This window comes from Leptonotus elevatus, chromosome 16, assembly GCF_054856555.1.
Source record: "Leptonotus elevatus isolate MCC_2025b chromosome 16, RoL_Lele_1.0, whole genome shotgun sequence".
Taxonomy (NCBI): domain Eukaryota; kingdom Metazoa; phylum Chordata; class Actinopteri; order Syngnathiformes; family Syngnathidae; genus Leptonotus; species Leptonotus elevatus.
The window spans coordinates 9269520-9295597 of NC_141254.1; the positions used below are offsets into that span (position 1 = coordinate 9269520).

At 40.9% G+C, this 26078-nt stretch overlaps 1 protein-coding gene across 1 annotated transcript in view; it reads left to right on the forward strand.

The window, feature by feature from the left end:
• gabrb2b (gamma-aminobutyric acid type A receptor subunit beta2b) overlaps positions 1-16722 on the forward strand; it is a 31999-nt gene extending 15277 nt beyond the window's left edge. Inside the window, exons 5-10 of the mRNA XM_086098709.1 lie at positions 2763-2845; positions 9199-9336; positions 11170-11322; positions 12305-12549; positions 12861-13001; positions 13958-16722. Coding sequence (XP_085954835.1) covers positions 2763-2845; positions 9199-9336; positions 11170-11322; positions 12305-12549; positions 12861-13001; positions 13958-14305 — 1108 coding nt within the window. The 3' untranslated portion in view covers positions 14306-16722. The remainder of the gene's footprint in view (positions 1-2762; positions 2846-9198; positions 9337-11169; positions 11323-12304; positions 12550-12860; positions 13002-13957) is intronic.
• The last annotated feature ends 9356 nt before the right edge of the window (positions 16723-26078 follow it).

Here is a 26078-nt window from a genome sequence, read left to right on the forward strand (position 1 = left end):
GAAAATATGAAGTTTAGCGCCATCTTTCTACAAGATTTTGGAGTGGAAATTCTTCATTCAAAATTACGATGTAAGCCAAATTGAAATAAATACACATGCTGCTTAAGTCCTAATTACTAGATATATATATAAAACAATGAAATGTCAAACAGTATGTACGGCAGTAACTCAGCGCGCCTCCTTGTGACTTGTGACAGCTGTTCCAATTGTCGTATTTGGAGACCGTTCAACTGAGGAGCTCCTGTAGTGAATCACGCAGACTGAAAGTTTTCAACCATTGCTATTGGAAATAAAGACATAAACAAAGCGAAGATGCCGTTTCCCTAGTGATTGATACCGACTACCTGCTGACAATGGGTGACTGTAGCTTGGACCCGGACGAAGTTGCTCAATGGAGAGTAATGAATTGATACATAATACGTAGCCAGCCATCGAACGTAAAGATGTCCTGATCATGAAATATCCCGGTTAGGCAAAGAGGCCGACGAGGTGATTCTCTCGGTACTCGGACTTGTAATGAGCTTCTCCACTGGCGCATTGATGCGATTACCCAGCATTCCGTGCTGCTCAGTTGCAACTCAAACAAAGCCTGATGGACGACACAAAGTTTATCTAGTGACTCATGTTGTTATCATCATCATCATCCTACTCATCCGTGCCTTCACTGTGGAGGCTACTATGACAACAGGCATACACATTTCATCATATTACTCTTATGTCAATGCAGTAGAGCTGGTCTTCATCGTTATGTACCACAATCCTCTTTTTCCCAAGCTTTCATTCCAATCTATACTATCAAAGGCCATCCCACCTGAAATGAAAGCAGATTTATTGAGCTTTTCTTTTTTTTCCCATAGAGCCAAGGTCATATTCCTTTTTTTATTTTATTAATTTTAATTTTGTATGTGGGTGAGTATGTGTATGTGCGTGTGCGTGTGTGCGTGCGTGTGAGTGTGTATTCATTAGTTCATCTAAAACCTATTAAAAAATCCCATACCGTTCACCTTAACCGAACACTTCAGAATCCAGCCAGAGTCGTGAGGCCGTCAGGAGACCCGAGGAAGGACCAAAGAAAAGAAAGGAAAGTGAAATCCAGCACCGACTAGGCACCACCCACCGGGCCACCAACCAGAGTCCTTCACCAACCCCAGAAACATCTAAATTCCAACAAATCAGGGAGACCTCAAGAGACCAAAGGAGAGACTGAGGAAAGGAAGGAAGGACAGACGAAGCAGAGTGAGATCCACAGACACCAGCCTCCACCGATTCAACGACCAGAGGAAGAAGCAGATTGTGTCTGAGTTTCGATAGATGCTGGTGTGGTGGATCTGGCATGCATGAAAATCTCCACCAAAGAGGGGAGCCGTCGACACCTGCCAGGACAGAGCAAGCGCAACACCTCAGGGCCCCCCAGGCCACGGCAGCGCCAAGGGACGACCCCCGGGCCCCGCAGGGGCCACCGGCCGGAGAGCAAACCCAGGAACAGGAGCGCCCCCCCCACCCCAACACGGCCCGCGCCCCCAACGCAACGCAGCAGGACGGGGCACTGCAGGCCCGCCAGGTACCCCACCGGTCCACAGCCCCCGCTCCCCCCACGACCCCCCGCCCCCCATCCACCCCAACCCAGCCCCAGCCGCCCCCAGGCCCCCAAACCCCCAGACACTCCCCCACCCCCAGCACCCCCAAAACTGCGGCCCGCCCGAGGTGCCAGGAGGTCCACCGGAGCGGGGCGGGCACAACACCAATACACCCACCCGCCCGGCCCCCGGAGCCCCGAGACCCGGGCCATGGATGGAGCCCCCGGCCCAGGGGAGGGGGAGGAAGGCGGACGGGGGGGGGGGGAAGGGACGGGGGAAGGAGACGACAAGAAGGGCAAGGGGCAGCGGCATGGCCGCAGAGAGAGGGGGAGAGGAGGAGGAAGGGTGACGAGGGAGAAGGGACAGGGAGGCGGAGGACGGGCGGGGAGACGTGAGGGGGGGGGGGAGAAGCAGCAAGGGAGAGGAAGGAGGAGGGGAAGAGGGAACCACGGGTCCTATTCCTGATCCTTAGCAGACTGTGAGCTGTAGCTTAAAAGGAGGTTGCAGGACATGGCGTGGCTCAGTGGTAGAGTGGTTGTCTCCCATCCGTGATGTTTTGGGTTCGATCCTCTCCCCTGGTGAATATGTCGAAGTGTCCTTGAGCAAGGCACTGAACCTCCATTTGCTCCCAAGACCTGGCAGCAGCCGACCACTAGTGTATGAGTGTGTGCGTGTGTTCGTGCGTGCGTATGAATGGGTGAATATGAGGCTTTGTAAAGCACTTTGGGCACTATATGGTGTAGATAAAGCAGTCCATTTACCATTTAACCATATACAACAGTGGGATAAAACCCTAAATGAGATCAACTTTAATTGATAGACTTGTGACAAGGTTCCTAACCTAACCATCCCGCCAACGGCATCTCGGATCATTGCATTGAAGGGCCCAAGGTCAAATATGGCTGATCATGAATTCATTTGCAGGAGATTTGTGACATGTGTCTAACTGTAACCATACAAGAGTCAAGGGACCATCAAATTGATTTGAAATGTGTGTCTTTTAGACATTTCAAAGGTTTCAAACAAGGCAAGGATTCCGATCTGAGGATATTTGATTGCATGATATTCTGTTTCTGTTCCTGTTGTCAAATTGTGCCATTTGAGATTGAAATTCCAAACCGTCACTTGAACATCCAAAGTGATCCGATGGTTCGACAAACTGTTGTCCTGTGTGTGACTTTTCAGGATCACCACGACGGCCGCTTGTATGATGGACCTCAGAAGGTATCCACTGGATGAACAAAACTGCACATTGGAGATTGAGAGTTGTGAGTAGTTTTCTGTTTTTGATGCACGAAAGAGCAAAGGTTTAACTATAGAAGATTTTCAGCCACACTTGTCTTTCGAAACGGTATATCTTGAAGGACGCAATCAGAAATCTCAAAAAAAGAGTTTCACCTAGACTTGAGACCAGAATCACTTTGAACTGGACGGAATGCTTTTATTTGTTCCCGATGAATATGACACACTCATTCTTAACTTTGGTAACTTTGTAGATAGGAATGAAACAGGTCACGTGTAAGCAGCTGACCACGGATCTCCATTTGGAATGATTTCAATCAGAATGACAAAAAGGTCTCCATGAAAACGCGACTAGTGTTGCAAAAAGTGAAAGAAAAAGTCAAACAGTCACTACGTTTTATATTTGGGAATCTAGCACCTCCAGAGGAACAAAGCAGTACTGCACGAGGCATGATTCTACACAAGATTGCCCCGATGTTTTTTTGTTTTTTTCAAATTATTATTATTATTTTATTTTTTTCAAATTATAAAGTTTTACCACATAAACAATGTCTACACTCTGGACTGGTTAATGTAATTTTATATTATTTTTGTTGGGAGGGGAAAAAACAGTGCTTCTCTGTCAAAAATAACATTACTAAATGAGCCAACACATTTGGACGGTAGTAAATAGGGCAATATTATAAACTGTCTTGAACTGGAAAATCATTTTTGAAAAGATGCGAGTGCATTGAAATCGAATTGTTCCACTCTCAATTATATTGCGATACGCATTGAATTTGTTTTGTTTTGGCTTTTTTTGGTGAGTTATAGCTTAAAAGGAAGTGTCACATTTACAATACTGACAAGTGCATTCAAATGCATGTAAAATGTCAAGAAAAAAGTCATCTTACCATCTTCAACTGAGCCGTACCATATCCAATCGAATCGTCCAGCCCAATCAAATCAAGCCACTTACAAGTCCTTGAATAGTTTTGCATTGAAAAGCGTATAGAATCGTCTTCTGTGGAGAAATGCACACCACTTACTCACTACCTGTAGGAAACCAGCACACGAGGCCGACCATGTTGTGAGCGTCTTTGTGCAAGCGCCAGCAACTTACCAATGGATTGAAATGTGTTTGATGCCCTTCAATTGTGGGTCAGTGTGACAAGACAGGCCACAATCCGACATCATGAAGGTGTTTCCTGCTTTTAAAAAAATGTCACACTGACTCTGCCGGTACAGCAGCTTTTGAATAAATGATGAACACTCACTCATCCGCTTAATGTCAGAAAGTTTTCCTGCTTTTCCATTAGCCCCGCGCGGCCCGCTACCGCACTACACCGCACGGAACGACACAACTGTCCAAAGTTTGCACACCCGCAGTGTGTGTGGCTCTGCCATAACATTTCACGAATGGCAAGTTGCACCAACATTGCACCGCATTTACAATGTCATATGGACCACCATGGATGAAATATTGCGATCTTGATTTCATGACCAGCTCACGAAGCTATTTCTGAATGCAGAGTTCAGCCTCATTCATTTAACTGTATTCAAGTGAATGGGAACACATGACCAGGCGAGCCGTGTGCAATCGCAATTTTTTTTTACAAAGTTACAAATCTATCCGCAAGTACCTTTTAAATTGTATAATATAATTCAGTGTTGTTGTAAAACATTATAATATTTATTGTATATAGTGTATTTTTATGACATTGGCGAAGACCGGCTGGTGCCTCTTGCCTCGCTTATGTAAAATAAGAAGATGGGCGTGTGCCACGGCATTGCTTTCTGCGTTGCTGTCAGCCAATCAGATGACAATGATGACCCGGCCCGCTCAGCCCCACACGACCGGCGCTGCAGAACCACCTCCGAGATGGTTCTAGAACAGAGGTGGGCACCGAGGGCCGAAGTCCTGCAGGTTTTGCATGTTGCCCTTCTCCAACGCAGCTGATATAAGATCAGCTCATCAGCAAGCTCTGCATAAACCTGATAATGATGCCGTTGATTGGAATCAGCTTGTGTTGGAAGTGAGAAACGTCCAAAACCTGCTGGACTCTGGCCCTCGAGGACCGAGATTGCCCACCTCTGTTCTAGAAAGTGGTTCCGTTGTAACCGCTCGGCCGCGAAAAAGCTCCATGAAAACGCGAACGTCCGGCGACGAAAAATGCCGTTTCGGTGTGGAACCGGTCCAATGGAAAAGTCTTTGATTTGCTGGAGCGCACGTTTGAGATTGAAAATGGGAGAAGGTGATTTGCAAATTGCGGTCACTGTAACGATTGTGAAATACACACATCCGTGTTTTGTCTCTGCCCAGCGACAGACTGCTCTCCCATCAAAATTCAAATACTGTTTCATGGATGTGTTTCTACTAAGTAATAGTTATATTTTCTGCACCAACGACCCACATCATATGGAGGGAGCCACTCCTCTCACGCTCGCTCGCTCGAGTGCCTTACTTATTTATTTTCTTATCTTGAGATGTTCCAATGCCGCCCAGGCATGCAGCCAGCTCCATACGATGCATAAATATGAGAAATATTTAATTGGCCGGCAGAATTGACATTAAAGTCACTTTGAACTGCGCCGAATCAAAAGAGAATAACTTCAGCAGCACACCGAGGGAGGGCAGTTATTTGTGCAGGTGCTACATTTTGCATGTGTGTGCAAATGCAAACTGTTTATTAAACGTCTTGAGATGGGCGGGTGCGTTCACTTCTGCTAAATGGATGTTGCAGAGAGTCCAAAGCTGCAGCCAGGCATGAAGGAAGGACCATTTGAAAGCCAATTTATACATCAAATACCCGTCGACTGAAATGACTTTCCAAAGGATGTTTCCAAGTTTTGGTGCCAAAGAAAAGAAAATTAAAGTGGGCATTTGAAATGATCCTTTGCTGGAGGAGTCGGATCAAGCTGAATGCCTGAATAAGCTGTAGCAGAAATCAATTTCAAGTTATTAGTAAATGTTTAATTTCAAGTCTTGTCGTTATCTTGGGTGAAACGTGAACGAGTGAGTTAGAAAGAAAAATCGGACTTAGTGTACATCCGTTGAAAAAAAGCGTTTCATTTATCTTATCTGACGCCGACATCATCCTTTGACCATTAAAAGAAATCAACGGAGACGGCCTTTTATTGAGCTGATAAAAAATAAATCCTGCAGTCAGAAGCAGACATTCCCCGTTAAATAGCTCTTCTCGTCTATTGTTATCGCCGCCACAGATGGAATCAGCAAAAATTTCATTTCATTTTGGCCCGGCGGCCGGCGCTCTCTCACTCACACAGCTTTTGTGCTGCTATGAAATACGCATTCTTCCCCAGATGGGACACGCTTATATCTCGGCCAATTAGGCTTCATGGACTTCCTTTCCTTTTTTGTACCACTGACTGTCTGTTGATATCATGCAAATCACTGACTGAACAAAAGGTTTGGACTTTTAAGCTACATTCATACTGCAGGCAAATGCAATACAAATCGGAATTTTTTTATGTCAGTCTGAACGGCTTAATTCCAATTCCAAATCTGACCTGGATCAGATTCGGACACGTATCCGAATTTTTGCAATGCCGCCTCAGTCTGAATGGCCAGGTGGCATATATCCGACCTATACGTCATCAAAAGTCCAATACTCTAATAGACATATAGGGCACATAACACACTTTGGGGGGGTGGGGTAGGGTGGAAACATCGCCTTCACCCTATAACTCCCCTCCAATTTTAATGCACCACACAACTGTGGGGGGGGGGGGGGTGACATCGGTTGGGGACCGCGGTATAGAGCAGTGCTGCGGTCCCCTGTCCGTGTCCCCGCCGCGCACCCCCCCCCCTATTTTTTTTTTTTAATGCACCACATAAAAATAAAAAAAGTCCAATACTCTCACATATTCACTGTTTGCCCAAGTAATAATCCAACAGTATTGCTTTGGCGTCATCTTGGTGCCAATGTTGGTGTAGCTTAATTTCTACATCCCATCGCCATGTTGAATAGAAAAGTAGGGCCTTGTCGCCATCTTGTGGAATCTGTAGGCAATTACAAACCTTTGTCCTTCGCGTTTTGCATGCTGCGTAATGCGATTCTCAGCATTCACTTACATTTTCAGGAAGACTTTCAATTGACATATATTTCATAAACATTCAACAAGGAAAAAAAAGTTACTTAAGGACGTACATTTGTATACATTTAACAAGTAGTTCCTTTTGGTATGCCTTGCTTTTTTTCCCCTAATAACTAATTACTACAATCCCTCCTGTTCACAACTTTTGAGATGTACGGTTAACTGAAGCGAAAGCTGAAATGGAAACGCACACTTGAATGAGGAACAAAAGATGTCTGTGAGTGCGAGGGTGTTCAAAGCCGCCGATGACATGTCGGCTTGAATCATTCATTCCAACTAAATAGGTCGGTCAAGATTTCATGAAGGAGAGCGGGCAAGATGGAGGGAACAGTGGCGACGTAGAAACCTGTTTGCCACTTAACGAGAAAGGCACTCAGCAGACCTCCGCAAAAATTTTAACCTGGCTAAAAATCAGCTTCATTCAACTTATCATATGTATTTTATATGAAAAAACATAATAATAATAATAATAAATAAATGTATGAAGGACTGTTGCCAAATTTATATATATATAAAATAATCACATTATTTAGCATAGCAACGCACGCCCAAGTACCCGAAAAAAAATACAAATAAAATAATATCGTTAAACCGTACAATTGATCATGTACGTTGCTGTGAAATACAAATCTGTTTTTCACAAACAAGTCTCATTGCGGACAATCTTCCAGTACGCGCAAGAACGATTCATTGAATGGTGGTTGATTGTATTAGACCGCATATGTTTCAATGTTGTTTTTGCCATTTGAATAGTCAAGCACCCTCAGCATGCAATATAAGACGCAACTTTACATTTTATCTTTGCTTTTCAAAGTAGCAATTGTCCTCAGATGTAACTCAATGATTTATTGGCCACTTTGCAGCCCACGTACGTCTCTCTGGATTGGCCCAAATGAAAGCAAAAGAGGGAATACGTTTGCTTTAGATGAATATTAATAGACTCTTGTCCCTTTCAAGGATTTCTACTCGCTTCTAGAGATGAAAATGGATGCCTTGCTTGCTTATTTAATCATTCTTTCTTCGGCCATCAATAATTGAGTTGCACTTGGGACACAACATAATAGGCTGACTCCTATACGGTCCATGTGCACAGTAAAAGGACTTTCCTTGGTTACTATTCACAAGTAATGTTGTATGTTTAACGGCACTTCATTATTGATAGTCGGCCTTTTCCATAATTCAGGCCAAATGTAGCATCGAGCTTTGTTCAAGGAAGGCTCAAAGTTGAATGTTTAAAATCAGTTAACACGTGCAAAGCTAATTGTGCCAATACATTATTTAACTTCACAAAAAAAAAACGGATGACAAAATTCAGAGTGTGAAGAAACTCTGGTTGCAGTGAGCCACTTTCCCAATCACTCACAATGCGTCACCCAAAAAAAAAAAAAAAACCTTTCCCTAACCCTAAAAACTTGCTGAATTGAAACAATTTTGGTCAAATCGCTTGGAACCATGCAAAAAATATGAAAATAGCAAAATATTTGGAAATAAATATTCTTTGTTAAAGCACAGCATGGCACTTGTTACTTTCATTAATTATAGAAAATAAACTTGATGACAAGCGCATGCTCGATAAGCAAAGAGCTAACATTAGCTGATTAGTTCCTCAAACTTGGCAGCCACACTCATGGCAATAAAATTGTGTAAACATGCTGTTACCATCTTAACTATTTTTTTTTTTTTATGCTTTACGAGTATGTGGTATTGGCACTAGAGTCTGTGTGAATGAATATAAGATGACAGTTCAGTTGTCTGTTCACAAGAGTAAATAATGACTTCCTTTTGTTTATAATGGTATGAACTTAGAAGCTTTATTCTGTTAAAGTGGGGGTATTTCCTAAAATGTTAGGGTGACTAAACAATCCTCTTTTGCCCAGACATGTCCACTTGTTTTCACTCCATCCTATTTGGGCATCCGGAGGGGCTTTTATAAATTCCTGTTTTTCATGGCAGATGGAGTGCACGTGTTGTGAGTGTGACTGGTAGACTTTGCACCGCTTCCAAGTCCATCGCGAAAATGTACTTAATTTTTTTCAAAGAAAAAAAAAATAGGTCAGCTTTTTATGTACCTCACTTCCTGAGCTGTGTCAGTAGGCCAAAATGTTAGCTCACAGCACTCTCAAATCGGAGATGTGGCTTCAATCCCTCCATTAAAAAAAAAAAAAAAGGCAAGTCATTTTTTTCCAAAAAGTCACCAGTGGGAAAAATGCTTTTGTGAAACATTTTAAGACTTGGAATGATGACTTAGCGGGACCTTGTTGTTTCTTGTATCCTGTCTCAGATGGTTACACAACAGATGACATTGAGTTCTACTGGCGAGGGGGCAACAACGCTGTGACTGGTGTGGACAAGATTGAACTGCCACAGTTCTCCATTGTGGATCACAAGCTCATCTCTAAGAACGTAGTCTTCTCCACAGGTCAGGAGTCTCAATCGCAGGAATATCCAAAGAAGCCAAAAGCAGCGTTCACAACGACAAATTCTCATATCCCATTACCAAACTAATAATCGATTCATTCATCATTAATTTGCCCAACAGTCAAGTTTAATTTAATAACAACAGCTCTTAAATGGGATCGCTTTTATTTCATTGGATTGGAAAATAGCACCTCTGCTAATTGCTTGTAAAGATGAAAACATTGCAACTACAACATCATTTGGCTGAAAAAAATATTATTTAAAAGCAATAAACAAAAAGGACGTTGTTTGATACAATGAAATATTGATGTGTTTCCATATTCATGAGCGGCTGGTAAAAGCAGGCAATCACAAGTCCATTATTTCCGTATGAATGCACAAAATTTGACATTTTGAGTGTAACTGCGAGGACACCCTCTGAATTCAATTAGCTACAGAGGAAAGTGCGTTTAGCAGCATGTCAACGGCAGAAGTAACCCTTTAAAGAAATGCAAACATCAGCAAATGCTTGGCGCTTCTCCAGCACGAGTGTCAAGTTTACGACCAAGGAGATGCCAATGTCGTTTTATCCAATGAATAAGCCGCATGCACGTTTTGTCGTGTGACTTTCAACCTGCTGTCTGCCTTAACCAGTGAAGGAAATAGCAGACGGACTGGTCAGTGTTTTCCTGTGTACATTTTGTGCATTCAGCCCTTTTCTGTCTGTGAATTGCAAATTCCACGTGATTTTTCTTTTTGTTCCGTTGATATTTAACTCATTCACTGCCATTGACGGCTATAGACGTCAAAAATGCATTTGTACAATTTCTATTAGTTTGACATTTGTTTCCACTTTTGTTAACAAGAGTATGAAAACCTAGAATTTTTTTATTGTACATTTAGAACAGATATAAAATGTGTGATTAATCGTGAGTTAACTATTAAAGTCATGCGATTAATTACGATTAAAATTTTAATCGCCTGATGCTCCAAATTTGTAATCTTTTCTTTTTCTTTTTAATTCATTCACTGCCATTGACGGCTGTAAATGTCAAAAATTCATTTGAACTATGTCTATTAGTTTAACACTTTTTCCCACTTTTGTTAACAAGAGTATGAAAACCTAGAATTTTTTTATTGTACATTTAGAATAGATATAAAATGTGTGATTAATCGTGAGATAACTATTAAAGTCATGCGATTAATTACGATTACAAATTCTAATCGCCTGATGCCCATAATTTTTAATAATCTTTTTAAAAATATTTTCTTTAAAAAAAAAACAAGAATAAGAAGAAGAAGAAGAAAAGATTTTTAAAAATGAGGGGCGTCAGGTGATTACAATTTATTGTAACTAATCGCGTGACTTCACTCGTTAACTCACGATTAAAAACAAAAGATTATTAAAAAAATTAGGCGTCAATGGCAGTGAATGAGTTAATTTAGAGTCACCCTTTCGCAAAAACATCCAATGAAAACAACTCATCTCAAAATGTTGTTTTTAGTTTTTACCTGGAAAAGAAAACTGACTTCTTTGTGCTTTGGATTAGAAAATGAGCCCCCTACCTCTGGTTTATTCATATTTCTGTATTTTGAAGTAATATTTGAACAAATGCTGACCTCCAGTGAGTATTGTGAAGAAGTAAACATTTGAACTTGTTTGCACTGATTCCATGGATGTAATGACGAGGTTTGTTTATTTTTACGGCCAATTTGGAATGCTACCACTTGAATGTTGCGCATCCTCTTCAATAATTACTGCTTGTAATGTTTCCATTCAACACAAATGCCAAATTCAAATCTAGATTGACTCAACGGTGCTTTCTCGGCTTTCCCTTTTCCCGACTGTCTGTAGGTTCTTACCCCCGCCTGTCCTTAAGTTTTAAGCTGAAGCGAAATATTGGATACTTCATCCTGCAAACATACATGCCTTCAATCCTAATCACCATTCTCTCCTGGGTCTCCTTTTGGATCAACTATGACGCATCTGCTGCCAGAGTGGCTCTAGGTAAGTCACACACACACACACACACACACACACACACACACACACACACACACACACACACACACACACACACACACACAAAAAGCCAAAGAAAAAGTGTTTATCATATCGCTCTGCAATTTCAAGACATATGATGAATGCCAAAGAAAAACTTTATTTTCTTTAGAAAAACTCCAATCTCTTCAATACAGCCACATTTCAAAGTAGTCATTTCCGAAACAAGCGACATTCCGTTGGATAATGATGACAAAAAGGCGAGGAACTTGCCTGATCGCATTTTTCACTATTTTCCTCTGTGGGTGTCACAGAAGTGTCACTCACCCTAACCCCATTTTGTAAAGCCCAACATTGTTTGTTGCAAGCTGGCTGTCTTGTTTTGAGCCGACGCCATCCATCCATCCAGCCTCGTCCATCCTTCCAATTTGGCTGATTGAAGCTGCATTGAGTGATTCAGGGGTCGAGGGCATTCGCAGAATTTAATGGTAGTGGCTCATCATGGAGACGAGTCGGGATTCCATGTTTAACAGTCACAGACGTTTTTATGACCTTGTTTTAGGCTTGAAAACAGACTTCAATATAATAATGAGCTCATTTTTAGCAGAAGTATTTGGAGGATTTGAACATGTTCCAGAAGCTGTACGTCTATAAAAACGTACAGCGTGATAAGCCGTCTCATGCATCACTTTTTTGAAAGTCACACTACCAAAACTTTAAAAGCAAGAGCAATCTCATAAGCACCCCCGCAGCCTTTGAAAGCAGCTACATATTTTCTCAACAGGAGTTCTGGCCTAATGAACAAGACCAAGGTTGACGTTTGAATTAAAAATGTCAAAGTAGCTGCCTCCACGTGTACGATTTCAAGTTAGCGGGGGTAATAGTGTCTCGTAGATGAGAATACATTTAGCGTTACGACATGAGCACTGGCCAAAATCTTCCAGTGACTTCTTGATGAGACGTTAAGTCTTGGTTTCTTTTCCACCAGGCATTACCACGGTGCTGACCATGACGACCATCAACACCCACCTGCGAGAAACGCTTCCCAAGATCCCTTACGTCAAAGCCATTGACATGTACCTGATGGGTTGCTTCGTCTTTGTGTTTTTGGCCCTACTGGAGTACGCGCTGGTCAACTACATCTTCTTCGGACGGGGCCCTCAGCGGCAGAAGAGGGCCGCTGAGAAGACGGCCACAGCCAACAATGAAAAGATGAGAATGGATCCAAACAAGGTAGGGGGAGGTGTGGGGCGGGGGGGGGGGGGGGGTGGGGGGCAACAAGTCCGTTGAAAATGATTTCATCTGTGATATTTCAGCTCTCTCAGTTTTCTAGAACTGTCTTTGACTTTGTTCCCGTTTTTCTGTGCCCTATAGACCTAAACCTAAAATAGTCACTATAACACATGCCTATGATACAAATGACATGCAACATGTAATCATGTCAAATCAAGCCGGAGAATAAAATAAGAATCCTGTGTTGTAGCCACCTCCACAAAAGAAAACTGGATTGTTTAAGTAACCGTGGCGATTGCGTGCGCTCGCAGTGGCTGGTGGGCAACGTGGTGGGCCGAGATGACACTTTGTACGCCCGGATGAAGCAAAGGGATCTGGATGGTCATGACTCAATGTGGGAACCCATCTTCATGGACGACGCTGCCATCGGACTCGGCGAGCAAAAGAATAAGGTGACGCAAACCGCAAACTCATCATCTACAAGTGTGTCGCCCGCACTGACTCAAAGTTAAAGATATTTTCGGAGCCAAGCTTCTTGTGTTGGATGTCAGTTTGAAAACTACCCACGTGACACTTGCAGCAAAAGGGGGAATAAGAATTTGCAGTGTTAAAAATCATCACGGTCTGACGAATGACGAAAATGTCTGCTAAATGTAACTGATGTGAAGTTTTGTTTTTCGGAATGAGCAATCAATTAAAAGTCAAAAACAGGTGAGGTTGATCACAAATGTTGTGCGTCACTTCTGAATCCTCTCAAATGCTTGAGGTCCCTTTGCTCACATTTCCATACACAACAAACAAAAAAGAATCAACATCCTTCCTACTGAACACAAAAAATAGTCCATTTGGAATCGCTACTGCCACCTGTGGCCGAAAAATGAAACTGCACACTCCCTTCTTCGCGTACACAATGCGCACGTGACATCACATCCGCAGACAGAGGGTGGGAAATTGGAACCCGAATCTTGTTTGAAAACTATTGGCCAGAGGAGTTGCCATTATGCACAGCTAAGGTGTTCATCTACTAATTCAAAAATGTTACGTCAAAGGAAAGATATTTGTGGGCAAATTGTTACAAAGCTTTTATGTTTAAGTTTCTTTCCTTTACGTTTGGACACAATTTGCCCATGTTGCACATATTGCTAAGACGAGGGTGACCGGGCGTCCCGTTAACCGGGAAACCAGGACTGTACCGTTGAGTCTTGTGTCCCGAGTCCCGACGGATTTCGCCAACCTCATTGTTTTTTCCTGCTTTTTCCGGTCAGACCCAACACAAGTGGAGCAGTCAAATGTGATTTTTAGCCAAATGGTAGTTTTCCCATTTTGAAAATCTGCTAAAACTCAAGTCATGAAAAGGTTTGATGACTGTTACGTTGATAGGCCGTGACACAAGTTTTGTCTCGATCAGATGGACCCCCATGAAAACATCTTGCTGAGTACTTTGGATATCAAGAACGACATGGGGATCTCCGAGCTGGCTTTGGGTCTTAACGACCCGCGGAACACCATGCTGACGTACGACAGCTCCACCCTGCAGTACCGCAAAGCGGGACTGGCCCGCCACAACTTTGGCCGCAACACGTTGGAGCGCCACATGACTCAGAAGAAGAGTCGACTACGCAGGCGCACCTCGCAGCTCAAGATCAACATTCCAGACTTGACGGACGTCAACTCCATAGACAAATGGTCGCGCATGATCTTCCCAACCGTCTTCTCCTTTTTCAACATCATCTACTGGCTGTATTATGTCAATTAGCAAACATTGAGCAGCTCAATTCTTCTTTCTATTTATTTTATTTTGTGTGGCATGGAGCGACATACTCCGCATCATCTTTCAATATCACCTTTGCTGACTTACTGTACACATAAAAAAAAAAAAACTTACAGAAGGGAGATGAACATAAACGGTGCCTGTTCTTAAGTCATTTACGCATTTTGTGATTTGTTTTTCATATAATGTACATAAATATACATATATATATTTTTTGTATTATTTTCAGTTATTGCCAAATGTTACATACAAGTGTTGATTTGTTGTTTTACTATTTACATAGTTTAAAAACTAGTGACGTTATAAGAGATGTAAAACATTATTTCATAAAATTATTATTTATTGACACCTCATTTAGATCCGATTGATCTCCCCTAAAATAATCAAAATTGTTTTCCATGAAGCAGTACTGTGAAAATGGTACCAAGTTATTTCATGTTTTAACTTATAAAAGCACAATTATCAGCCAATTACACTTTTTTTATGCTGGATGACTTTCCCAATCAGTAAGAAAAAAAAATCACCAGGTGTGTGCTTTTTTTCTCTCTCTCCATTTAGTTTGAAAAGTGAAAACATTTTCCACACACAATCTTAAAAGCCATAAAGGCTGCACCGTTGTTCTACTGCTGGTGCTTGTACAGCTTATAAAATGTACTGACTTACACTACATAGCGTTGACATTTCAACTTTTCGAATGAAATGATATCACACAGTATTGAATACTTGGAAAACGTATTTTCTTTCTTGATCAAAATGTTCTTGTAGGCTATAGTAGGAGAGATCTCATAATGAAAATGGATCAAATCTCAAAACACGCTGTAATTCTCTTTATTCAACGCGTTCCTTTTACCAGTATATTGAAGACCTGAATCGCATAACCATAAATGTTTTATATATATATATATATCATTCTAAATCAGTTTTGAGATCATGTTCCCATTTCAGTTTGTAAATACGCGGTTATATAACTGCTGTAAGTCAACACACAAAATAAGCTTTCTACAGAAGTGAACAAAATGATATTTTCACCACCATTCATTTATACTGTAACATACATCAATGGAACCTTAAACGATGTACATAATCTGACGGTGTCACCTGATTGCATATTGTTGCCATTGCTTGTGCTGCTTTTTGTTTTGTTGCCAAAATTGAAGAGATAAATTCTGAACGTAGCAGTCCACACACGATTAGTAGGTTCGCCAAGAGAACGTTTGGCCAACTTTTTAAATTCAATAGTCGCAAATGTGAGCCCGAAAAAGGAATCATCTCAGGTCAACAAAATGTACATAAAATCACTTTTTGACATGAAATGTCACAAACAGGTTTCCCATGTACGAGTACGAGATGAAATTGTAATGTCACATTGTTTTACTCTACACTAACATTTTATGTGCCATTGACAAATATAAATATATCTTTATGAAAAATAGAGCCACACAGGAAAAAAGAGCTATTCTCTAAAACGCAATTCAAAGTTGTGAATAATAAATAAAAAAAAGATGAATGAAATGATTTTTATGAAAATAACGCTAGACCAAAAATGACATTTGAAAACGAATGGGTTAATGTGATGATGCAAACATTTCCTGCTATCAAGAAAAATGATTCATATTCTTATCAAATGACAATTTTTCCTTCAATTTAATTTGACATTGATTTTGTTTTCGATTTCTTTGTAATTCTTAGTGTATGCAGAGCAACAATGTGTATTTACACTGTCAAGTCAAGTCATTTTTATTCATATAGCGCTTGTGTGCCATAGGTGTGTATTGGCAACATTTTTTTTTCACTGGCAAGTGGCATGTAAGGTCGACTTCATATGTTCTACACTTTAATATGTCTTTGTATTTCACAGCATTTTTCTTTCATATATTTTTGTACTTGTGTAAAGAAGAAAAGAAAAAAAGCGCAAAGACTGCTCTTTAGCAAAACCTTGTAAATCCAAATTTCACATATTTATACTATATACGAAATGACTCTAGTGTACTCTACAGTACTTTTTGTAGGGCTGTGCAATCTGAACATGTATGCTCTTGAAAGTCTTTCAGATCCGCTTGTACAACGTTGGGAGCTTGTTGGTGGTTGCGAATTGGATGCGATTGCAAATGGCTCTTGTGAAAATGTTTTGAGAAAGGCCATGGTAACATGCTTAAAGCCTAACTGACTCATCTTGGTGACAGTGTACCTTTGCACACACTCACAGAAGAAGCCTTAGACTCGTGCTGCCCGGGACTTTTAATGGGAGCGGCGTCAATCCTTCTTACCTTGTCAACAAATGTGCCCCTCACCAGAACATTCCCAGGAACCTCTCAAAGATACGCCCTGGAAAAGCCAATGTCTGTCTTTACAATGGAAACCCATGGAAATGATACGTCATCAATAAATACTCCAATACCGTTTACAGTTCCACACTGCGGATTCTTTTGAATTTTGGCAAACAGAAGACCAGCCGGACAGGATGTTATGGATGCTAACAGGTTGATCATTTAACTGGCGTCGGGATGAAACCTCATACACAGACACAATTTGGCTTTTCTTTTCTTTTGTAAGAAACGCTGTTTTGTAGAAATAAATCCATGCTCTCTCAAAAGTCAGAGGAAACCCATTAGTCGTTCTTGCACATTAGTTCACAAGAAACTTCAAACCTTCTGGCGAAGACCATTGGTTTTAGTGGCTGACTCCATTTCCAACCTTCCAACTTGCCTACAGACTGAAAAATGTATTTTTAGTCATCACAGCCACAGCACTTGGCTAATGCTCTAAAAGAATGGTTCTTTATGCGACATTTCGAAGCGTCTTGTCAAAGAAAGTGGGGCGGGCGCACAGCCGGTTTATTTGTAACATTTCTTCGACAACGGCAGCGCTCGGGTTCGGCCGCATCTTCATCTCGTTTAACATGTTTAGGAATCGCACATACTGGCGCACCTGACAATTTGGTGGCTGAAACTAGACTCAACTTTACACCCGCTGAAAGCAGTTCTAAGTTATGACTCTAATTTTGCCCAAATGGCAATTGCCGGTTTTCCGAAAACCCTGAAACTGGTCCTACGTGCCACGGGAGCACATCTAGTGCTGGAATGTTTTCAGCAAATGTGTAGTTTAACAAGAGTGCAAGTGTAAACATGGTAAGGGTGATGTAGTCAGTGATGGGCGGACAGTCGGACACGATGTGCTAATGGGCGTGGACGCTTTTTTTCAGCGTTGATCCCGTGGCCTTCTTTCTCACTATGTTGTCTTTCTGCTCGTCACTTTGAAACGTGTGTGTTACAATATGCATGCCGTTTTCTGCCTGCTAGAAGAAAAAGTCAAGTTTCTCCAGCCTTTTTCTCTCTACAATCGCAACAAAGGGACAAAAAGTTTTTGTTAACGAGTGTGTGTGTGTGTGTGTGTTCCCTTCTTTATCTTTTCATGTGTGTCTTCTCTTTCACTGGCAAATCCTTTTGACTATTGTTTTGTTCTCGCCTGGCTGTCTTTTCTGTTTCATCACATTTTGATTCCAATCTTAGCAGTTTTGAAGTCTCCGTGCCACGCCACGTGTGTCACATGATGAAGGGGAAATCCAGCAGCTGCTGGCTACAACAATATTAAACAAACATCTCGTCCATGAATAGGATTCTTTTATGACTTTTTTTAATACAAAACAAAGCTTTACTATACTATACATAAAAAAATTAATAAAACTCACTATTCATCACAGCTTTGTAATAATGATAATGATAATAATAATAATAATAATAATAATAATAATAATAATAATAATAATAATAATAATAATAATAATAATAATAATAATAATAATAATAGAAGCCTTACATGGCTTTATTTTGACTTGACTTGAGCACATAAAAGTAGTGGCGGACGCAGCGGTGAATGACATTATCACTTAGCAGCATGCGAGTAACATGTGCGAAGGAAGAGAGGCCCTGCCATGTGATGGCCACCTTGCTACATGACTGGTGGTACGACAGTGGGCCCAAACTGTTTAAGAATACATGTATCGATAATAACAGAAATTTTAAAAAGAAAAAGAAAAAGAGAGCAAGAGAATAACAACAGGCTGGACGGTCCATCTGTCAAAGCTGATGAGTCGCTTTTAGTGCTAAAATAGTGAGTGTCGAAAATACTGTACTGCTACAGGAAACAAATAGATATTGATATACAGTCATTAAAATTATTATTTTTTTGCATGATCATAGTTTTTAAAGTAGATAATTCACATTTTTTTATGTTTGGTAAATTCATTTTGTGTAATACTGAAGTGACGCACCAAATATCACTGAAATCAAGATTTGTACTTTTGTTACTGACTGCGGATCTGATTCCATATTGTGATCAAAAGTTTGTTTCCTTGGTTTTTACCGACGATACACAAGTTCTCCAAATACATTACAACATTTCATCGCAAGCTGTTCACATCTGTGGAAAATGTCATCCTTCATCAGAGGCCGCAGGTCCGTGCCGACCATCACCTCTGTACTCACTGCCATCACGCCCGCGGCCATCATTGCGTTTTGATGGCTCACCATTATCGCTTATATGGCGATAGCGGCCTCAGCCAGACGTGCCCGACACTGCGATGAGCACAATTCCGTCTGGAGAGCGCGCTAATCATCACTTGGCAAGAACCAAAGAGCAATCTCCTGATTGCTGTTTTTGTTTGTGTGCAAACACACATTCGCCTTTATGATTTTATTCTTCGGTTTCAAAAACTGCTATTATGTCCAGGAAAGCATTCAAACAAAGAACATTAAAATGGCTGAAATAGCCTTGTGTTATTGTTTGTGGCTTTCCCTTAAGCAGGCAGAGGGAACTAATCAAGAACAAACACCATACTGAAGTTATTCCATACTCGCATGTGATGCTTATTTTTAAATTGATATGTGCAGATTGTTTAAATTGTGTTTTGCTAGTCAAAGAGTACTGTCGCACATTTTGGTCTGACAAATCAATATGGGACAAATTTGAAATCTGATTGGTTAAAGAAACTGTCCCATAGAGTTAAAGTTAAATCGGCCAGCACAGGCATCGGGCAGATTAGCTTGACATGACAACACAAAAGGCTCAAATCTGATTGGACAAACAATTCTTACATCCACAATCAACACATACTCGAAGCAGTGCAGCCAAGAGAAACCCTACAAAACAAAGAGAATGGACTTTTGGGAATGGAACCAATGTTGTTAAGTTAGACCAGTGCTGGTACGGTTTAGGCCGGAAAAGAAAGCCTTGCTGGCTCTGATTGGCCAGCGCGGATCTGAAGTCATGCCGCAAATATGACACGGCGATGACCCACAAGGGGGAGACAGTCATCAGGAACCTGTACCTTTAATGGAGGGGAGTGAAAGGGACATGTTTCTGGGTTGAAAGGGAAAGACATGAAAGGGTTGAAAGGGAGTAGCTTGCTGTAAAAACAGTCCATTTTGTGCTGAGGGCATGACTTGCCTTCAGCTCCTCATCTCATCATTTGATGTGCACAACACTCCACCATGTTTATGGTTCGTATGGAAGCGTTCACTCTACCCTACAGTCTGCTCCATACGCACCCAACGACCAAGTCACAAATGGTAGGATGTAATACAGTAAATACTCTCCCTTTACCACAATCAAAACCGGTACAATCATGTCTCCTCGGGAAGTGGCCTGCTAAAACCTACGGCTCAACAAACTCCCGTTCTTGTCATTTTTACAGAAGGTTTTTTTTTTGTTGTAGTTTGTCTCATTAGCAGTGGCAATGCTGAGGCTATGCTACAAAAGTCAACAATAAAAATAAAAGACGCACAGACATGTTCTGCTAATTTGACTGAAAATGAATGTAGGTTGCAAGAAAATATCTTCATGGCCAAAGCAGTACACAAAATGACATTTTTCTTATCTTCCGTCAGTCAAAAATGAAGACTGCAAGTCCAACTAATCGAGCACGAGGGGCAGACAGTAGTTCAAAAGACAAAACCAACTGTCACAACCTTTTGCTGCTTTCATATATCCCGTTTGAAGGCGTACGGTGTAAACGTCATATTTGTAACGCTGTTCTTTTATTCTCCGACAAACGTAGCTACAGCTCAGATCGCACGGCAGATGGGAAAAGCATTGCGGCAAAGTCTTTCATGTAGAAGCAAGACAAAAGCCTCCCGCCTCGACTCCAGCAATTGGAAAAGCATGTTGTGTTTGTTGGTTGGGATGCCACGGGAGTCTGAAATGAGGGTGGAAAGCTTTCAACAAGACACGCTGCTTCACAGTAAATCCCCTGCCTGAATTGTCAGAAAATTGAATCAGAGCCAACAGTTGCCGGTTAGCGGCGGAATATTGCGAAAGCGCGACGGCATTTAAAATGCAAAGGACCATCGTTGCAGTTCTCTGAGGGCCAAGGTGGAGAGTTACTTAAGGGATCTCTGGGTTTTAATGGGATCTGTCATATCCATGGCCCGTTGTTTATGTATGCGCTGGAATTCACGCCGACAGCAACAGACTTCCTGGAAGCGTGTTATTGTCGAGTTGTAGTCAGAACAAAATACTCATTCACAATTCTACATGTCAAAAGGTACAAAAATCAACTGTATGGAGAGTGAATGCTGATGTTTTTGGTAAAGTTCTGATGAATTCGGATGACATCACAGCACTTCTGACAGGGTCTCATTTGGGATTGTCGCTAAGTTTTAATGGAGCAAAAGGTGACTTTCTCCTTCTTCAATGTGGTCCTGATTTCTAGATCACTTCATTTAATGGACGCTAAATCAAACGCCCCGTGTGCAGACTTCCTCCTGTGATTTGTACAAGACTGCAAGATTTACATTTAGCCCAGTCCAATTCTACGTCTTCCTTTGTTGGCACTTCAGCACTATCTCTTGTGCTTGAAAGATTTGAAGTCAGTGCTGGTGTGTCCTTGCATTTAAACTCAGCTTAATTAGAATCACCCTGCAGGGCTTTTTTTTTTTTTACTACATTAGCATATTTCCTATGGAAAACAAATAGTATTTCTTAGCCAGATAAAGTTTGTGGACAAAAGTATATTGGGCATATTTGTCTTTACCTTAACATCTCAGTTGCAAAATCTACAATATTACTGTGAACTCCTGCTAATACACGATGAATAAAAGTCGGACATTTGACAATTTCCACTCACTAAAACCTAGCTCTTGAAAGATTAGTATTTACTTGGTCTCTTTGTGTTCATTCTCAGATTTATTCTAAGGGGAGAAGATTACAATTTGAATGTTGTGGCACGTCCACACGTATGAATTTTTAACCTCTTAACTGACTTAGAAAATACGAGAGATCCCACAAATCTCATTAAAAATTGTGTGTGCTGTACTCAAGATCAGTGCTCCCCGGCCACTCTGCCATTTGGTACTTGCCGCACAGATATACGAATATCTTTTTTTCTAGCAGAGCATATATCAACCGCAATTGAGAAGCCACTCTGGAGCTGAGCCTAAGGAAGCGGCTCTCAAAATCACCGAACTTCCTGTCAATACATAAGCGAGAAAGGTATTGGAGATCAGGCCCACTGATTCGATGAGGATTTTTAACTGAAACTTGAGGAGAGCGGCAACGAAGGTGAGAATTAGTCATCAATTTAAAGTGAGTTTAACGGTTAGTTAAAGAAACTTGCCACACTTGTACACTTGTAATTTTCATGCACAAAGCATAATACTGACCATTTCAGTTCATTTTGTAGTTATTGAAGAAAATGTTGATTTGGTTTGCATTGAAAAGACATCTCTTTTTTTTCAAATTAGATTTTTTTTTTTTACGTTTTTACTCAACTGACAAAAAAAAATTGATTTATTTTCAAATTAGATTTTTTTTAAAAAACGTTTTTACTCAACTGACAAAAAAAATTGATTTATTTTCTTGTATTTTAATGATTCACATAGTGATATTATCCTCATATTTCCTAATAGTTAGCTTCCTATGTGAGAGTATAAACTGTGATGCTAATTAATAAGGGCACATATGCCGTTGTCTCGACAAAACAGCATCAGAGTAGCATACCTTGCTCTTTTGTGCATGCGCTGTAGGGAACGGGTTAGGGTGTTGGGTTGCGTTTAGGGTGAGGCTTACTATACGGGTATGCTGATCCGACCAGGATCTGACAAAACACAAGTGGGAGCTAATTATATCATGTAACCCACTTCTGCATGTTGGGGGACTTGTGGTGCAGGTGAAATGACAACATAAGCTCAAACAAAACACGCCTTGGAGACTTTAATTAAGGCGCATGTGGTAAAGAAATTCATCAATCCCTTAAACATGGACTTGTGATTAATTAATGAGCAACTACATTTTGCCCTAATTAGATTGTTCTATGCCAAGGGAAAATTCTTTACTAGAGAGCGTTACACATGCTAACAAACTGCTATGTTTTTCACATTCTGCAAGCCAGCATCCTCACGTACGTCGGCCAAATGCATTCAATTACCTCCTCCCAGTCTTTTCTTTTACATTTTCTTGATGAACTTCAATTATAAACTCACACTCGGGAGACAATAAGCTCTTCCATCATCACCATGTTGAAATCTCATCAACACAGAAATTCACACAATGAAATTTCCTCTACGTATGTAGAAGACGTGTCAGTGAGCATCTGCAAATATTACTGCAAAGCCCTTTGACAATGAATAGATTTGTATGCTAATGAGATTTATAACCTCTAAGAATAGCTGCTACAAATTAAACCTGTACCTGCATAGATTATTGATATGGAGAATAATATCAATCAATTATATATGTGCAGCATAGCTGCCCTTTTACTTCATACTGTCAGAACTCCAACAGGGACTCCAACCCAGCAATCAAAATGCTCTTTAATTGCACGCGATAAAAAGAAAGGCCAAAAGTTTTAAGGTGATTCATTTGGTCAATCTTTAAGATTGACAGTCATTTTTGGAGAAAATTACCATGGCTTTTGTGCCTATTGTTTCATTGCCATCGACGTTTGGCGGCCTTCAAAAACTAATTATTCAACTAATAGCTCCATGGTGAACTAAAAAATGTGACCCTGATCTGATGCCCGGTGCATAAAATACATAACTATGCATTCTGGTCACTGGTGGCAACCTACATGACTCGAGTTGGTTGTCATTGCAACTTTAAGCTGGCCATAGCGAGTCGCTCACATGATTTCGTTGGCATGGTTTTTATACCCAATGCCAATCCTGATGCAAGCCATCCATTTTGATCAGACTTGGGACAGCCCATGGTTGGGTAATGTGGCGCTGGCCTACGCTTGCCTTAGGTGTATGAAAAAAAGGCATCTCAAAAGATTTATCTTTTTGTTAACAACATTGCCGTCTCAAGAAAAAGGCACCGCAAGCAATATCAAAATAAAAAACAAATAAAAACGAAATGCCTGTTGCCAAATTGCAGGGAAATTGAAGCCCACAAAACAAGATGAAACAATTTTATGAGAGCTGGGCACTGTGACTGTAAAGGTAAAATCCGGTTACTGACGGCAGTATGTTACAAAAAAAAACACCACAACCCCCCAAATACTGCAAGTTTCAAACCAATTTATGGACAAGTCATGGACAGAATCAAGAAGGATTTTTCTCTTCAGAGTTGAAAAATTGAATACGCGTTTAGTGCAAATGTGGTGAGCTGATGTATGTATTGATCATACTGCAGACCAAAAGGCTTTTTTGATTCATGTTGGTATATTCAAGTGTTTTTAGGCTTTAATGAATCAAATGTGGAAAAAAAATTGAAATGATGTTTCATTTGTACAAATTCAAATGCTTCCTCCAATACTTTGCGGCTGTCGTATGCGTTTGGACGTGGCAAGCAGCCTCTACACACCCATGCAAAGACCCCAAAGTTGCTGAAGTCATCAGACAAATTATCGTGCTATCAAGATGGCACTCGAGACATTTTCAGGTGCAACCATGAGCAGAAGAAAAAGTCATCTTGACCCATTTCAAGCCTCGGGGCTCCAGTTCAACACAGAAGTATTCTTTGGCAGCAATTACTCTTCAAGCAGTGCGATACTTCAAAAGCTATTTTGTCCCAAATCAGTGGAGGATTTATGAGAAAGTACACATTTCGTTGATGGAATTGGGAGTTCACGAGGAGGCCAAGAAAGGACGTCATTCTCGGACCTTAAACAGATCCTGTGTTTCTTACTTGCTTGCCTCATTCCAGGTCTTTCCATATTGTATACGGTATGATGTAAATAAATATTATATATATATATATTCCCGTTTTGAGGGTGACAATGGAGCTGATGATGTATGAAGTTGAGGGTGGATGAGAGGCTGGTTTCTGACATTTCAGTTTCAAGGAATGACCTTGGAAGTGTTAGTGGAAGACAAACAAACATATTGATCACATATATTAAATATGTCACTGATCATCATGTGACGAAATACAGAGTTGAAATGAGTTTTGTCATTGCCGGTATGGCATGACTCCTTCTTGTGATTGTCTCTGTCAGCTCTCTTTGAGCGTTCAGAAATTCCAACATCGCATTGCTAAACATTTGTTGTTTCTGACATTTCAAAAGTGCTTACACAAGTAGAAAATTTCTCCTTGTCGCTTCTCATTTTGCCTGCGCTTCGTTGGCACTGCCGCATGTGCCGATTTGTACCTTCAGACATTGTATTTAACGATGTAAGATTTTGCACGCAACTGTGCAAGGATGTGGTGAATCTCTCTCAGTAAGTTCTGTTTTGATCGGCATAATACTGTCCTGAGCCCAATCCAAAGTCTGTATGGATGAAATGTTCGTACAGTCTAATTGAGACTGAATCAGTAGTGCTTCTGGTTAACCACTTCAATGTGCAAGCATCCCAATGAAATATTTGGCTAAGGGAAATGGGAAGAAACACTGACGGCCAACATAGGTCAACATTGGCTCATCCAGAAATGAATGGAATACTTTCTTTTGTTGTTGTTGTGTAGTTGTTATGCATCACAATTGTATCAAATATATTATGTTTGTTGTTATTGGATCGATGGGTCATGTTTGATTATAAAATACAACTATTAACTACGCTTTTAGTGCAAGGAAAAATAAATATGGATAGGAAGAGAAAAAAGAAAAGACCATTGAGTGTCTGAAAGGTGCAGGTTTTACTGTCCACAGAAATACGTGTGTGTTTGATTTTTGAATCAAGTGAGTGCAATCGGTGGGTCCACATGCCAATTCACGCCAGCACCACCAGCATCTGCCTGTAGTCTGCGATGGCATGGGCCTCTCATTACCCTTGATACATGGGCACAAATAACAGGGCACCAACACCTGAGTAAATCAGGACCAAATTAAATCAACACACACACACACAGCAATTGTGTTATTTGGGAGTCAACTGATGGCATTGTCCTTGAGTTAAATATTCTCAATCATGTTAAGAGACAATTAGTGTCTTGGGGGAGAAAAAAAACCTGACTTTTTTTAATGACAGAGTCCAGACTGCCCTTCTGTCACGGTGCAGAATATTTTAGAGGAGAAGCACTGAAAGTCACACAGCAAAGTCACAGATGTTTAAAGAGAACAGTGTCACCTACTGGCTTACCTTGAATATATTTCATGGACCGCGTGGGGCCTACTGAAAAGCAGAATTCAAGACACACTTTTACAACAATGGTTTTAGAATGTCCTTTTTTAACAACACCGTCATATGGTAAGTATGGAGTGAATCATTTGGCTAGCAAAGCCACATGCCTGCTTAGGGAGGAATACGACTCAAATGTTTTCTGATTTGGGACAATTTGTATTTTAATGGACGGATCTATAATTAGGCACAAGCGCTGAGGGCAG